We start from the raw sequence: 14,912 nt of genomic DNA, 5'->3' as shown, positions 1-14,912 counted from the left end.
AGGCTAACCCTGCACACTCAGTTCTTACCTCATTGTGTCTCTGCAGGACACGAGGGCAATCACAAGCAAAGGAAAACACACATTTCACAGCACATTATTGAAGTGGATGTGCTTGCCAGGAGGCAGAAATCTGCTGTTCTTCTGCCTTCCACACTCACCTTCCCAACCTGTCAGGTCACTCACAGCGGCTTTCAGAAAGCAGCTGAAAAGCTGCACAGAGAATGTTTGGGGCTGCAGGGTGCCTGTGCAGGGAGTGCCACCATCACCCTCTGCGGGCAAAACAGCCACCAGGCTCTGGAGAACTGGGAACATCATTAATGAGAGAAAACCATCTCATCTAGGACCAAACTGTGAGCAACATCCACCACAAAACAAAACAAAGTCCTTATTCTTTTTATTGGCAGCAGATGTTCATTTCTAAGGGGAAACAAATCCAGTTCCAATGCCAGAGCTGTGCTGGAGGCAAAAAAGCTCTGTCTTTGGGGACAACCTGATGCCAATAATTATTATTATCCTTCAAAAATACATTATCATCCCAAATGGAATTGCTGTATTCCTGCCCTGAGCCCTGGTGGTAAATGAGGTTTTTCAGCCTGGCCGGGCTGTTTCTCCGTGACAATTAATGGGAGCTCAAAGCCTGGGTGCTGGGCTGGTTTGCCTTCCAATGCAGCAGCAATAGGGATGGAATTTTAGCAAAAGAATAAAAGTGTTTTTGCAACCCCTTAAATACCTTTTCACACTCCCCCTCATTCTGCTCAGAGCTGGCCTGAAGGAATCACAGTATTACAAATAAATACCCCAATCAAGTACAATAACAACAGAGCCAATGTCCATCATTCCTTACCTCCTACAGTTCCTATTCACATGTCAGAGCAAGGAGTGTGCAATGCCCCAGGTCTGTGCCCTGGCCACCTCCAAGGTCACACAAGGCAAACACGACCCCAGGCTGGGGCTCCCATCCTGCCCCAGCCCCAGGACATCCCCAGTGGGAGCAGGTGGGCTGGGAGCTGCTCTGCTCCACGCTCTCATCCTGGTCCTGTCCAGAGGTTCCTCCCAAAGACGTGCCCCCCACCCTCTGCCCTGGGCACCAACAGGGCTGTGCCCTTGCTCTGTGCCACCTGTGCCATGGAAAGGCCTTGGAAATGGCACCTGGGCATGCAGAGTGTGTGTGTGGACACAAACACATCAGTACAGACAGAAATGGAATGGAGGAAATGCTCCTGTGCCCACTTTGTATGAGGAGGAGAGCAGAGAACAGGTTAGCAATGCTCAACACTGCAAACAGGAAAATGGACCCTTGTCCTTCCTTCCCCCTCAGTCCCTCCTTCCTTCACAGTGACCAGGAGAAACAAAGGCAAAACAAACAATCTGACAACTTGGCTTCACAAAGAAGCTGAGAATTAGTCAAGTGGTGAAGATGTTCCCATTTATAGCTGAAATGCCTGAACGTGTTGCTAAATATTCATGGTCTTTATTAGCTCTGCTAATCAAACAGTTCTCCTGGAGAATGAATATCCCTACATCCTGCCCTGCAAGCTGTGCAAAGACAACAAAATACTTATATTTTCCTGAATATTACTAATAATAATTATATTCTCCTGAATGGAAGGCAAAGGAAGGCAAGTTAGTGCAATTCTGTTAAATAGAACACAGAGTGTGTCAAATTTAATAATGGGGGAAAATTCATATCCTGCCATAGGAACATGAAAATAAAGAGGAAAGGGACACTGCAATAAAGACTTTATTTGGAGTGCAGCCATTGCCATCTCCATGAGGGAACAGTCAGCATCAGTCACTGTTCCTCAGCACGAGCAACTGGTGGGTATAATTCCAGAACAGGGTGGGAAATGGAGACAAACACTTAAATAACTGAACTGTGAAGAGGAATTCAGGAATGACAATGTACTGTGAAAGTAAAACTGTAATGCTAAAAACTAAAACTCAATTCCTTTCCAGCCTTTAGGAAAGACTTGGTTTATTAACCTGAATGTGAAAGGTCTGAGCAATGTATCACAGTTCAGAAGCAAATGAAACTGTCCAAAACAGCCCAGAGCCACCCAGCCTACTGCAGCTCCCCACTGATGGAACTGTGGTAAATCCATCATAGAAGTGATCCAGGCACTCCTTGTGCTCTGAATTCTGCCATGTTTGGCATGTATCACCACTAAAAGGTCAAAATAAGCTGTGGAAGGAGCAGAAAGCTGCAAAATGTTAAGGCCATTGATTAATTGATTGCTTAATTCCTGTGGAAAACTGCCTGAAGCAGGATGTGGCTGCAAAAAAACACTGTCTGCCTCAAAAATAGGAACAAAATCTGCTGCTCTAAAACTTGCTGCCATCATTTTTGTTAGGTGTCATAAATTATATCCTAACAGTACAGCCTGGGCACCTGGAATCACACTGATGGTGGTGTTCAGCTTAGCTCCAAGTGTGGGCTTGAAATGGAATTGACTTCTGCAGTGCTGTAGGAACAGCAAGAAATGGCCAAAATGAGGATTTGAAAATCCCCTGTTGTTGCTGTCAGCTACACCAACTGCAGGGTGGAAATTTTGGAAACAGGAGACCACCAAGGTCCCACAGCCTGCAGGACACAGCATGGATGGGACGCAGATGTATGCAATGCAAGCATGTGGGAATGATATAAACCTTTATGCTCTGAAGCCCCAAAAATTGTGAAGTAATGAGCAGGAATTCCATTAATGGGGACACTCCCTGTACTTGCCCCTTACAGTGTCCCATAAAGCAATTGGGTTTGTCTCCAGCAGATGCATTAGATGCTCCATTCATCTGATTTTATAAAGCAATTAGTCTGGTCTCATCTGCCAAGGAGACTTTTATGGGCCTGTCATGGAGAAGTCTCTTCAAGTGACAAACTATCGTGTTGTACAACCAGACCTGGTTCCTGCAGAGTTCAGCCTGTGGCTTTGAGGGTGTTTATTACTATTTTTGCCCTCTCACGTCTGGCTAAGTGACAGCTGCTCTCCACTTCTACAGTTTGGCACTACTGAACTGAGCAGCATCAGCCAGCGTGGGCTGCTGGGGGAGTGAAACATCAATCAAGGACCAAGTGCATTAATTCAGCCCTTATTACCAGGGCAAACAACAACAAAACACCAGGGATGGGGAGCGGGGCAAGAGGTGCTTTTGATCTGCTCCATGTGAGCTCCCGAGGGAGGGCTGGCTCCAGCACAGCCCCAGGCATAGCGCCCACACCCCTGCCTGCTCTGGCTGCTCACAGCAGCCCTGGGTTCCTGCTGCTGGCCCCTGCCCCATCCCATCAGGGACCCCAAGGAACATCAGCCCTGCTGCAGTGCAGAAACCCAACATCTGCAGCACATCTGGGCAAGGGGACACCTCCAATGTACCTGCTCGGCTCAGACTGGGCTGAGCCAAGCTCTGGGAGTGCTCTGGTATCACCTCAGAGGAGCAGTTTGGGAGCAGACCCTGCAACTGGGGTGGGGATCACTGCTGAGCACTGGTGGGACAGGGCAGCCTGTGAAACACCATCAGTCTGCAAACCAAGCGCTGTCTGCAGCCCGTGCCTGGTGCTAAACCTGTCCTCACTTGCTGCTACTCCTGCCTGGGCTCCTCCAAAGCCTGGGAGATCAGACACGTTCCTTTGCCCACCGCAGAGCAGGGGTGGTGAGGGAGGAGCAGTGGGGGAGAGTAGGCGGGGTCTGTGGGGACAGGTGAGTCCTTTGGGGGGCAGGTGAGTTCTGTGGGGGCAGGTGAGTCATTTGGGGGGCAGGTGAATCCTTTGGGGGGCAGGTGAATCCTTCGGGGGGCAGGTGGGCTCTGTGGGGGCAGGTGAGTCCTTTGGGGGGCAGGTGAGTCCTTTGGGGGGCAGGCAGGGTCTGTGGGCACAGGTGAGTCCTTTGGGGGGCAGGTGAGTTCTGTGGGGGGCAGGTGAGTCCTTTGGGGGCAGGTGAGTTCTGTGGGGGCAGGTGAGTCCTTTGGGGGGCAGGCAGGGTCTGTGGGCACAGGTGAGTCCTTTGGGGGGCAGGTGAGTCCTTTGGGGGGCAGGCAGGGTCTGTGGGCACAGGTGAGTTCTTTGGGGCAGGTGGGCTCTGTGGGGGCAGGTGGCATCCTTGGGGGCCAGGCAGGCTGTCTCCACAGTCAGCGAGAGAGCAGAGCTGTGTGTGCTGCTCCAGGGAGAGCCTTGGCTGCTGCCTGAGGCACAGGGCGGCTGCACATCCTCTCCCACGCGGGAATTCGGGGTGTGCCCTCACATCCAGGCTCCCAGGTAAGGGCCAGGTTCCTTCCTCCCTCTTCTTCCCCTGCTCTGTGATTGACCTAAGATGCTGAGTTATGATGGTTTGACTCTGGCCCACCTGCACCCCAACATTCAGGGCTCAAGCTGGATTTAACTGAGGACATTCCCCCTTATCCCTGCAGCGTGCTTTGGCCAGCCCCTCCGTGCTGTTTTCCACTTGAAGAGCTAAGTGATGATAATTGTATTCTGTTTCTCCTTCCTGAGCTAATTTTCTGACTCACTGTGGGGGTTTTTCTGCTAGCTTTTTGTTAATCTAGTTGGCATGTTGTGGTTTCTTTGTTCATTATGTGGTGGGGCTATATAAGAGGATTTGTCTCTGGAATTCAGGTATCCCCTGCGCTGCACTCCCTGTTATCGTCTTCATCAGCAACTCTGCTGAAGGCACTCTGCTGCATTTGGCATGAGCTAACCTTAATAAATTCGGCTGTTAATCACTCAGACATGTCTCACTGGATCTTTGCACGCTGATTTCTGTGTGCTCAAATAGTTTCCCCGGGAGTAGACTTGTGGTGACTCAGTGTTTCAGTCATTTGCCCTCCAAACTCACCCTCGGTTCTGCCTCCCGGGGGGCTTTGCCTGCATCAATAGGGAGGGGTCTCCTGGTACCCTGCACTCCTCTGGGGTCCCAGGCTGGTGTGCAGGGAGCAAAGAGCTCTGGTGGTGCTGCCCCAGCAGCCCTGTCTGGGCAGAGCTGAGCAAAGCCTTGCTCCTGTCCCTGGGAGCTCTCCTGGGATCCCAGCACTGCTCAGGATGACATTTCCACAGGTGCCCAGCGGGATGGAGACAGATTGAGGAATGTTTATAAGGAATGTTTAAGCAGCTATTTATGTGCTGAGCTAACTCAGACCCAGCAGAAGCTGAATTTCAGAGATTCCCTTTTCCAGAGCCTGGCTTGGAGTCCAGCAGAGATGCAGCCTCCTGACCCCAGGCACTGATCAAACAACACTCAAGTTATACTTTTTTATATATATTGTGCATTCTGTGTTTGCCTGAGAGCTGCTGGGAGTCAGGGCATCCTCAAGTGATACAGTGTGTGGATGAAGTGTGTGAAGCTCTGAATCTCACTCAGGCATTGATAATTATCAGTCCAGATAGCTGAGCCATTACAGAGATTCGATACAGTCAGCTCTTGCATCCTGCCCATTTAGGGGAGAAAAATTCAGCAACGAGGAGATGCTGCGATCGACAGATCCAAGGAAAACCAGCCAGGTTATTTCTGACAGCAAGAGATAGATTGAGAACTACAGGGATTAGCAGAAGATCCAGGGAGTGTGGAGAGACCCCTTCTTTGGAGTAAGGGCTTGGACTCCTCCAGAGAAAGGTTAGTCAGCCATTTAAAGAAAGAAAGGAAGGAAAACAAACCTAATAAATATTAAAGACATTACATGGCAGTTTGACAGCTGCTCACCAAAAGCTAGTGAGGAACAGTAAAAGAACAAATTATAGCTTATTTAACTAATTAAATGAGGTGATGCTTATTAATTAGAAATTATCTTAACATTTTGAGAAACTCACAGTGATGTTTTTTGACTGAAAACAAACCCTTCTGTACACTGAGGGAGCACAGCGCTGGCAACCAGCACAGACAGCTTTGAATTCCCATGTTCAATAATGGTGAGCTCCAAGCAAAGTGCCTCAGGGACGAAGTATTCACCCATTCCTGCTGCCACTCCTCAAGTTCTGCTGTTTTCTTCTGGTGCAGGCACTGCAGTGCACATCCAAGGTGCCCAGCTGGGGTCAAGTGAAGCCTGAAGCAAGGATCCCCCTCCTTTTTGTCCTTTTCCTTCCCACTGCAAAAATGGAAAATACAAAATAAAAAACACCCATAAAAATCAGTCCTTAGTTTCCCTTCTTTGCTCTGGCTTATTCTCCCCTGGGAAGGTGCTGGGAGTGTGTTCTTATTCCCTCAAGCCATCCAGGCCCCCACTGCCTCTCTGGGCATCACCAGGGCAGACCAGGAGCCCCCCAGCAGACACAGCTGCCCTTGGGCTACTGAAATCCATCACCTGCTTTGCACCAACCAGACAGCCCCAGAGTCCTTGGTGGCTCCTCACAGGACATCCCTTCCAGCCCTTTCTTGCCCTCCTGTTGTTTAAATGAGAATTTTACAGCAAATAGTAACAATGCAGAATGATTCCATTCTTCAGTGGGTGAATGCTACAGCCCTGATGAAATATTTTGTGGCCTTTTACAAAGTGCCAGTGTAGCTCTTTTTACTGAATTAATATATTTATAATAAAAAGAACTTCTCAGTGGACTGCATTAATCTGTCATTGTGCCATCTGAGCCTGTGGCCATGGCTCCTGGGGTGCATCCCTGCTCCCCTTGTCTGGGGCTGGCTTCCAGCTGCTGTGGGTGGGACAGACAGGGCAGGAGGAGCAGCAGAATCTGAGAGCAAAATCGCTGTCAACAATCCTTACCTCTGCTGGAGGCTTTGCTATACACTAACTGGTGAGGCTCCCTGTGGATGGAGTTCATCTGCATGTCCAAGTCCTTCCTTCAAAGAGCTGTCATCATGGATTTGTTCCTGCTGCTGTGCAGAGCCCCATGTTATGGCATGTGTTACAGTGACAGAAACCTGGGTCCAGTCCCTCTGATAGCAATAAATGGGAAACCCTGAAAGCAGATCATGATGTCTGAGAAGCTCCATGTCCCCTGTACGTATTCCTGCCCCCTGGGCCAGCTGCAGTGTGGGTTCTACTGGTGCTGGAGAGCCTGTGTGCCCACCATGCCAAGCACAGGAGGGGCGATAGTAAGACAAGCCAAAAAATCAGCAGTAAAACAACAGAGCAGCCATGCTGGCTCCTGAGGAGAGCCTGAGAGATGCCCTTTGGTGCCTCCCACACCAGGTGCCTCCCTCAGCTCACAGGTCCGTGCTGGCCATCGGGAGGTTCCTGGCGGAGCAGCTGGCCTGGCAGGCCGGTCCCTTCCTGCACCTGGCCTGCTCCAGCCATGCCTCACGGCAGGACAGGGCCCTGGGGGGCAGTGCCTGCTCCCGGGGCTGGGGCACCCTGTGGCAGATGCAGAGCAGGGAGCGCAGCCCCGTGCGGAAGCTCTCATTCAGCCAGCAGTAGATGAAGGGGTTGTAGCAGGTGCTGCTCATGGCGAACCAGTGCAGCGCAAAATAGAGCGAGTTCTTGGTCCTGATGCCCAGGCTGGAGATCAGCACCACGTAGCAGTTCAGGGGGAACCAGCAGACTGCAAAGACCACCACCACCAGCATCAGCATCTTGATGCTCTTCTTCTTGTTCCTGTGGTGGGTGACGTACTGCTGCGTGGTGACGTCCCCGATGGCGTTGCGCAGCCACAGCTTCTTGGCCAGGCGCAGGTAGGTGACGGTGATGATCAGCAGGGGCAGCAGGTAAAGAAGGAGGAAGGTAGACAGGTCCAGATACTTCCAGACCAACTCTGCAGGCTCGGGGAAGTCAGGGAGGCACAGACTCCGGACGGTGGCTTCCCTTGAAAACAGGAAATACAGTTATGGCATGTGGCCGTTGCTGTCCCGTGGGTGCTGCTGGCTCGGCAAACCACACTGCCCACAGCCACCTGCTCAGAGGTGTAGTGGGGACAGAGGGAGGACACAGAGCCACAGCTCTGGCATGTCTCTCTCAGGTGGACCTGCAGCCCCTGCCCTCCATGGCAGCACCCACCCTGCTGAGTCCCCCAGCAGCCAGGACCCCTTGCCCTGCACAGCCCCCAGCACGGGATCACTCAGCCACAGCCACTGCAGCAGCTCTGAGCCAAAGCTGCTCTGGAGGGGAGGGAAGGGCTGAAGGCTGTGAGAAAGCCTCAAAGGCATGACAAGCCCACCTCACTTCCCTTCCCTACCCACCACTCCCTTGCCATCAGCTCCTACAACCTTCCTGCTACCTCTTAAAGCTGGTGTGATGATTACTCACTTGGCTCCAGTTGAACCACTGACAGTGAACTAACAAAAGAAAGTGTAACCATACACAACAGCTCATTTTAACAACCTCTCACACCTGTCCCATCCCTTCCAGCCCCAGGATCTGGATGTGTTCCCACTGCCTGGCCTGCAGTGGCTCTCATCCCTCACCCTTCACGGCACTGCATGTGTCCCCTCCACACCCTGCAGCTGGTGTAATGGAATTTATTTCCAGTGGATGTTTTCTCCTTTTCTTTCTTTTCCCCTCTCTTTTTCTTTCTCTAATTCCATTTTACTCTTCTGTCTTCATCCCTCATCCTCGGTTCTCCTCTATTCAGCACAGATTTTAGCTCCCATCAAGCTGTACTATTCACTGCAGTATTGATTAATATCTTTAATATCCTGTTTTCAACTGCTGGAGCTGCCTTTTGTGTCACAAATAGGAGACTGCTGAGAACAGGCAGCTGGAGCAGGGGATGAGGTCAGAGCAGTGACAATGGGTCCACCGAGTACGGAGGACCTGGAGATGCCACTCGAGATGGGAAATGACGCAGAAGGGAGAATCATCTTTTCTGAACTGCAGTCTTGGCTTCTCCTCCCCTGGATCTGGGGGACCTCACCACAGGGAATGCCAAAGGGGATCTGACAGGACAGTGTTTTGGTGAATTCTGACATGACCAGGGACTCAGTGCAGCCAGAGATGGATGTTGCTGGAGCCCCTGTTTCCCACCCCAGAACCCTAACCACTCCCTGGGAGCAATCCCAGGAGCCCTGACCCTGCAGGAGCTATTACAAGCAGTATTACAACTGTGATTTTTTTTTTCAATGGAAAGCAGGGACAGGAATAGCATGTCCTGGAAGTCCTTATATTGCTGAGCTGCCTCGTGCCAGCACAGGGCTCGGTTTCCTCTGGCCATGCCAAGGGATGAGCAGAGACAGGTGCCCCGAAACAGATCGTAGGGTTCCTTCATTCATGAGCAATTCGTTCCCTAATCCCCAAGCACAGCTGCAGAGCAATGCAAGCACAGAGTAACCCTGCCCTGTGTTTACAGTCTGCACAGTTATGGGTATGATATCCCCTGGCTATGTCAGCCACATCAGGCACAAGCACAGGCAGGGGAGGGCAGTGAAGCCCCCATTCCACTTGCAGCCCCTCAGACACCAAAGCAGTGACAGCCCAGGCAGGCACTCACACCCTCCTGCCTCACCAACAGGAGGGATCTGGCTGGGCTGCAGGAAATTAGATTTGTCCTCTATACAGAAGGTCAATGTCTACAATAGAAATCTCATTCCTGCTGCCTGTCAGTGTCTCCTTGCCCCACTCCCTGGGATGCTGATCTCAGCCTGAAAATACAGGTCATGGTAAGATTATCCCCTTGGCCTCAAGGCTGGCATTCCTGCGAAGGGCAGCACCAGCAGTGTGACACCTGCCACAGAAATCCCACTTGGGTACTGTTACAGACTGTTTTCTAGACAAGAGAGGTCACAGCAATGCCACAGGCTGCTGGGGACGGGAGGGACAGAACAGGTTGGGTACCACACAGGAAAGGACTGCGAGGGAAAAGAACTCAGAGTTTGGGGTTTGTATTTCTCCCTGGCAGAGGGTGACAGCAGAGACAAGTGCCATTGCTGGGCCTTTGTGAGGAGATAAGTTTCTGCTTTGAATTTTTTTTCTTTTTCTTTCTTTCCCTCTACATTAGAACCTTCTCTTTTTTTTTTTTTTTTTTTGGTATTTCAGTACTTATATTGATGTAAAATTTCACTTCATCTGCAGTCATTATGTTCAGCCAAGCAGAGAGCTCCCTTTCCTGAGGAGAGGCACCATGGCACACCAGGACAGCTCAGGTTCCTCACCTGTCCCACCCTGGTCCCCCACAGCCCTGCTTCATGAAGAATATCTGTTCTCTATGTTTTTCTGTTAGTGTAACACTGGACAGAGGAACCTCAAGCTTCAGGGAAGGTTGGTCCTGCTTTGTAAATCCACATGGATGAAATACAGGGAAGTCACAACCTGAGACTCAGTGTAGGAAATCCTGGGGAAGAGGGATGAGTAAACCAAAGTGGTCCCCTGCTCCTGCTCCCTACAGAGCCTTGGTGATGTCAGCACAGGTATTCCCAACAGGAAGTTTATTTTCTTTCTTTTTCAAACTGCAGTTTGACTCTCTCTCCTCCCTGCCTGGGTGAGTTGGATGGGCTTGGTCTGAGGAGCTGAGCAGGCAAAAGGAGGGAAGAGGAAAGTCCCTCAGGAGAAAGTTACCCTCATGGGACAGAGCCTCTCCTGGCAAGGCCATGGCAATGGAGGAGGTGTGTGGTGCCAACAGCTGTGCCCCAGCCAGGCTCTGCCTGGGACTGCCCCAGAGCCTCATCTGGGCACACAGGAGGTGGTGAGAGCAAACCCTGGCCACCAGGCCAGGCACAGTGCAGGCCAGGCAGCTCTTCCACAGCCCCAGCCTCTGCTGGGGGAGGCGGGATGTCACCCATACACCAACTCCCTCATCCCACATCACCCTGGGACGCTCAGGTGCCCTCCCTGCTGAGCAAAGCACTGCACAAGGGCAGCCAGACCTCCACACACTCCCTGGCAAGGGGAGATCACTCACCTGTAGTTATACTGGAAAAGCTTTTGATAGACAGCATGGGGCAGGGAGAAACAGGTTGCCATCAGCCAGATGACAGAGATGCTCAGAGCTCCCTTTGTCAGGGACATCCTCTGCTTCAGTGGGTTCAGGATGACCTGCAACAGAGACTCTGTCATGACTCTTCTCCCACAAGGAAGCAAAAGCCCTCACAGCCCACAAGAGGAGTGGGCAGATTGTGACGCAACTTAACACAGATAATGATAGGAAAATGACAGCCATGATTAGGAAAATGTCCTGTTCATTAAGTGACCTGGAAGATGGGAAACGTTGAACTTCAGTCTGCTCAGAACAGCTTTCAAACTTTATCCTCAGTCTTGTTATGTGAGAACTGTTTTCCTTAAGCTGGAGGTTACATTAGGTCAAAAAAAAAAAAAAAAAAGGAAGATATCTACCCAAGTGTCTTCACTAAAGGGTATGTTTTTTATTCCATATGAACTATATAAGAAATGTCTCTTGTTCCAGCTGAGCTTGTGAAGCTGAGCTTTCCTCCCCTCTGCAGAGGCAGAAATTCACCTTTCATGAGATTTTCTTTGTTAGATCTTTAAACTGATAAAATCTGATAGTCTGGAACTTACTATTTGCCAACAGCACATGAAAGGGGAGTGATTGCTGGGGACAAGCACATGGCCTGGGCTGTCCTTGTTGCCCTGCACTGGACACAGACCCAGCATTTGTCATGGCCAGGGAGGGAGAGAAAAACTTTTCATAGCTCCAGTCTCCTCCCAGAGCCTTGGAGAAGGGGGCAGGCAGTGTCACCTGGTGCCTGTCGAGGGCGATGGCCGTCAGGGTCAGCGTGGACACGTGCAGGGAGCAGTACTGCACAAAGCGGCTGATGTGGCACATGGCCTTCCCAAATATCCACGTGCTGTTCACAAAGCGGACCTGGGGGGAAACAACAGCTCATCAGCCAGGAAATGTGCTGAAAACAAATCCATGGGGGTCTGGTTTGTTTTCCTACAAGTCCTATAGCTGGAACTCGAGCTGGCTCAGGGGTGCTGGCTGGTTGGGCAGCTTCACCTGGAACTTACAGAAAGATCAGCTATGCTGGTCTCTGAAACACCTTTACAGAAGAGTTTATAGGGTCAAACCCCACAGATTATGAAGTGGTGATGGTGCTGGTGCCACAGCCCTCCTGGCCAGTTCCACAGACACTGTGAACAGTGGTAAAAACTTTTTATTACGCTAACAACTATATTTGGTAATAGTGAACCAAGGTTTGATATCAACCCCACTGTAAGATTTGGAATGCTTTCATTGAAGCCTTTATCCAGCTGGCATCTCTGAAATGCTTGACTATTTTCTTCCAGTCACCCAGTATGACTGGCATTCAGACTGTTCTGACCTACTAAGGGACTCTCTAGTGCTCTGCTGCATGAACATTAAAAACACAGGAACTTGTTCTCATTCCCCAAGAAGCTCTTGCTGGGGTTTGGTAGCACACATTGTGATAAACTTTGGAGTTTCTACGAGTTACAGGGTCTAACAGAGCAACAGAGACCCCACAGGTTGCTCAACAGTGTTTTACTTGCCTGGCAGAGTTATCAGTTAGGCTTGGTGGTGTTGGGCTCCCACCTCAGCCCTAGGAGAGAGGGCATGGAAAGCCTATGACCACCAGGCAGAGCTCTGGTGGGTAGGAGGCTCCTGTCCTGCTTGAAGGGACAGCAATACCAGCTACTTACCAAGGTGAAAGGTGTGTTGAGCAGCGTGATCATGATGTCTGACACTGCCAGGTTGACGATGAAGAGGCTGGTGGCTGAGTGCATCCTCTTGTTCTTCAGCACCACGTGGCACACCAGCATGTTCCCAAAGAGAGACATGACGATAATGACCGAGTAGGCCACGATCAGCAGCGCTTTCACTGCTGGCTTCTGGGATTCCGGCTCATATTTAGCCAGCTCAGCAAATTTCTCCCACTCAACAATGCGGCTCTCTGTCCAGTTGAAGATGCTCCTGTTTGTTGCGTGGTAGATGGACATGAGTTTGGCCATGGAAGAGTAATGGTCAAACTCCTCAAGAAACCCTGTCACCTCTGGCCTGGATGGCTGGAGCAGTGAGCGAGGCATGGTAGGTTGACCCCAGTTTTCCCTGCTGAGGAGCAATACCAATGGTGTGTCACAAAGGGGCTGATTTGGGACCACACACTCTCTCACACAGCGGGAAGAGCAAGAACTTCATAGGTGAGCTCAGGGCTCCAGCAGGCTGCCTGACCATCCCGTGCTGCTGTCGCAGGAACTTCTTCCCAATGCAGAAACATTCACCTTCTGCTTTAAACAAATCCAAAGACGTCTTTCCAGCAACGATCTGAATTCTGAAAAGAAACCAACATTTCACTTCCAAATCAAACAGCTCTGTATGTGACACTGCATACATCACAGCATGATTACACCCCAGCCACAAGGAGAAACCAAACTCCCCTCCCTAACTCCTACCCTTACCCCCTCTCACTTACCTGGCACTGCCCGGCCGTGCTTGTTCCCGAGGAGCAGCAGCGGCTCCTCCGGCTCCTGCTCTGGACACCGCACACCCCGCACCGCACACCGCGCACACCCCGCACACCGCGCACACCCCGCACCGCACACCCGCCACTCTCAACACACCCCGCACCACACACTCCGCACCGCACACTCTGCACTCACCGCCGCACGCCGCGCACCTTCCGCACCGCAGCCCTGCACCGCACACACCCCGCGCACCTTGCAGACCCTCTCACCCCGCGCACTCTCCGCGCTGCACCGCGCACCGTGCACCATGCACACCTCGCGCACCTCGCACACCCTGCACCGCACACACCCCGCGCACCTTGCACACCCCTCTCACCCCGCGCACTCTCCGCCCCGCACCGCGCCCCCCGCGCACCCCCGGCCCGCCCGCACGTGCCGCCGGCGGGGCCGGAGCCGCCGCTCGGGGCGGGGCTCGGGGCGGAGCTGCTCCATTCATAAATCGGCACGGGCGGGGCCCGACAGTCATTACCGGGGTTCAATCCGTGCCGCGGGTCCCTGCGCGCACCCGCCGGTCCCGGTCCCTCGGTACCCAGCGGGGCTGCTGCAGGGGTGGGGCAGAGGGCAGCGCCCACCACACGGACATCACACCACATCCCTTTCCCTGCCTTAACGGGAAAAGGGGAAAACCGCCCTCACAAACCTCTCCCGGCCCGAATCTTTGCGGAAAGGCTCCCGGTGGAGTTTCAGAGCTTGTTTTTTGATAAGTGTTTTTCTCACTCTTGACAGGTGCTGACACAGAAGACAGTTTAGGTTTCAAAGAGTTTAGGCAACATATTTTTAAACGATATAGTATCATATTTCTTTTTGCATTCCTTATGTGTAATTTATTCCTTATATAAATATATCTAAAGGGGTTTTTTTTTCCTGTCCATTTCCAGTCACCTGCATGATCTCCTTCCTCTATCCATGTCCATGCTGTGGCCAGGCCATGCAAGGAGTAAGGCAGGGAGTAACTACAGGATGGGGAGCACATGGGAGGGACATGGGACACAGGACATAGAGAATGTGCCTCTTGTCACACTTCAGATTCTGCTTCTGAGTAAAAAGGTCCCATGCTGACATGAGAAGCCAAGAATTCACTTTCATGGTCAGTGTGGGGTTTAACAGCCCAGTGCAGTTTAATAAACACCTACAGTCATCCTGTGTGTTCCAATGATAAGAACACTTACATTTTCCAAATTATCTAATTTTTCCTAATTCCAGTTAATAGTGCATTTTTAAATGTTGTTCGCAAGCCTGATGTCTCTCCTGGTACCTGGCATTTGTAACCTCTATCAGGGCATACAAACCATGATGACAGGTATAATGTTAGATTTTTCCTGGTTTTGGGGGCTATTTGCCACGGAGCAAACTGGGTATTCCAGCTTGCACTGTGTCAGCCATAGGCTCTTAGAGAGACTAAAGAAGATCTTCCTGCCAAATCGTAGAAAAAGAGTCCAGATGAAGAGAGGAGGAAAGATTTGTATATTTGGTGTGTACTTCCAACTGTGTTCTTTGCTCAGAATTTTGTATTTATGGATGCACAGGTCTAAGAGATGCACCAGTTCCTGACTGTGGCAGAGCTCCAGCTGCTTTCAGCAGAATGAGCTTTGCAGTTGCTCTCTGGAGTTTCT

General features: G+C 51.3%; 1 protein-coding gene across 1 annotated transcript; it reads right to left on the bottom strand.

Annotated features, from left to right (window-relative positions):
- Positions 1 to 1,723: 1,723 nt before the first annotated feature.
- On the bottom strand, positions 1,724 to 13,734 carry LOC102072890 (G-protein coupled receptor 83). Its single transcript, XM_026794293.2, has 6 exons — positions 13,248 to 13,734; positions 12,478 to 13,106; positions 11,555 to 11,680; positions 10,760 to 10,893; positions 6,694 to 7,731; positions 1,724 to 6,063 (listed from the first exon to the last, which is right to left on the bottom strand). The coding sequence occupies exons 2-5, from the start codon at positions 12,859 to 12,861 to the stop codon at positions 7,137 to 7,139; spliced, it is 1,239 nt and encodes a 412-aa protein (XP_026650094.2). The 5' UTR covers positions 12,862 to 13,106; positions 13,248 to 13,734; the 3' UTR covers positions 1,724 to 6,063; positions 6,694 to 7,136.
- Positions 13,735 to 14,912: the final 1,178 nt, after the last annotated feature.

This window comes from Zonotrichia albicollis, chromosome 14 (assembly GCF_047830755.1).
Source record: "Zonotrichia albicollis isolate bZonAlb1 chromosome 14, bZonAlb1.hap1, whole genome shotgun sequence".
NCBI lineage: Eukaryota > Metazoa > Chordata > Aves > Passeriformes > Passerellidae > Zonotrichia > Zonotrichia albicollis.
The sequence above is the reverse complement of the archived record's forward strand: the minus strand, read 5'-3'. Positions and strand labels throughout refer to the sequence as shown.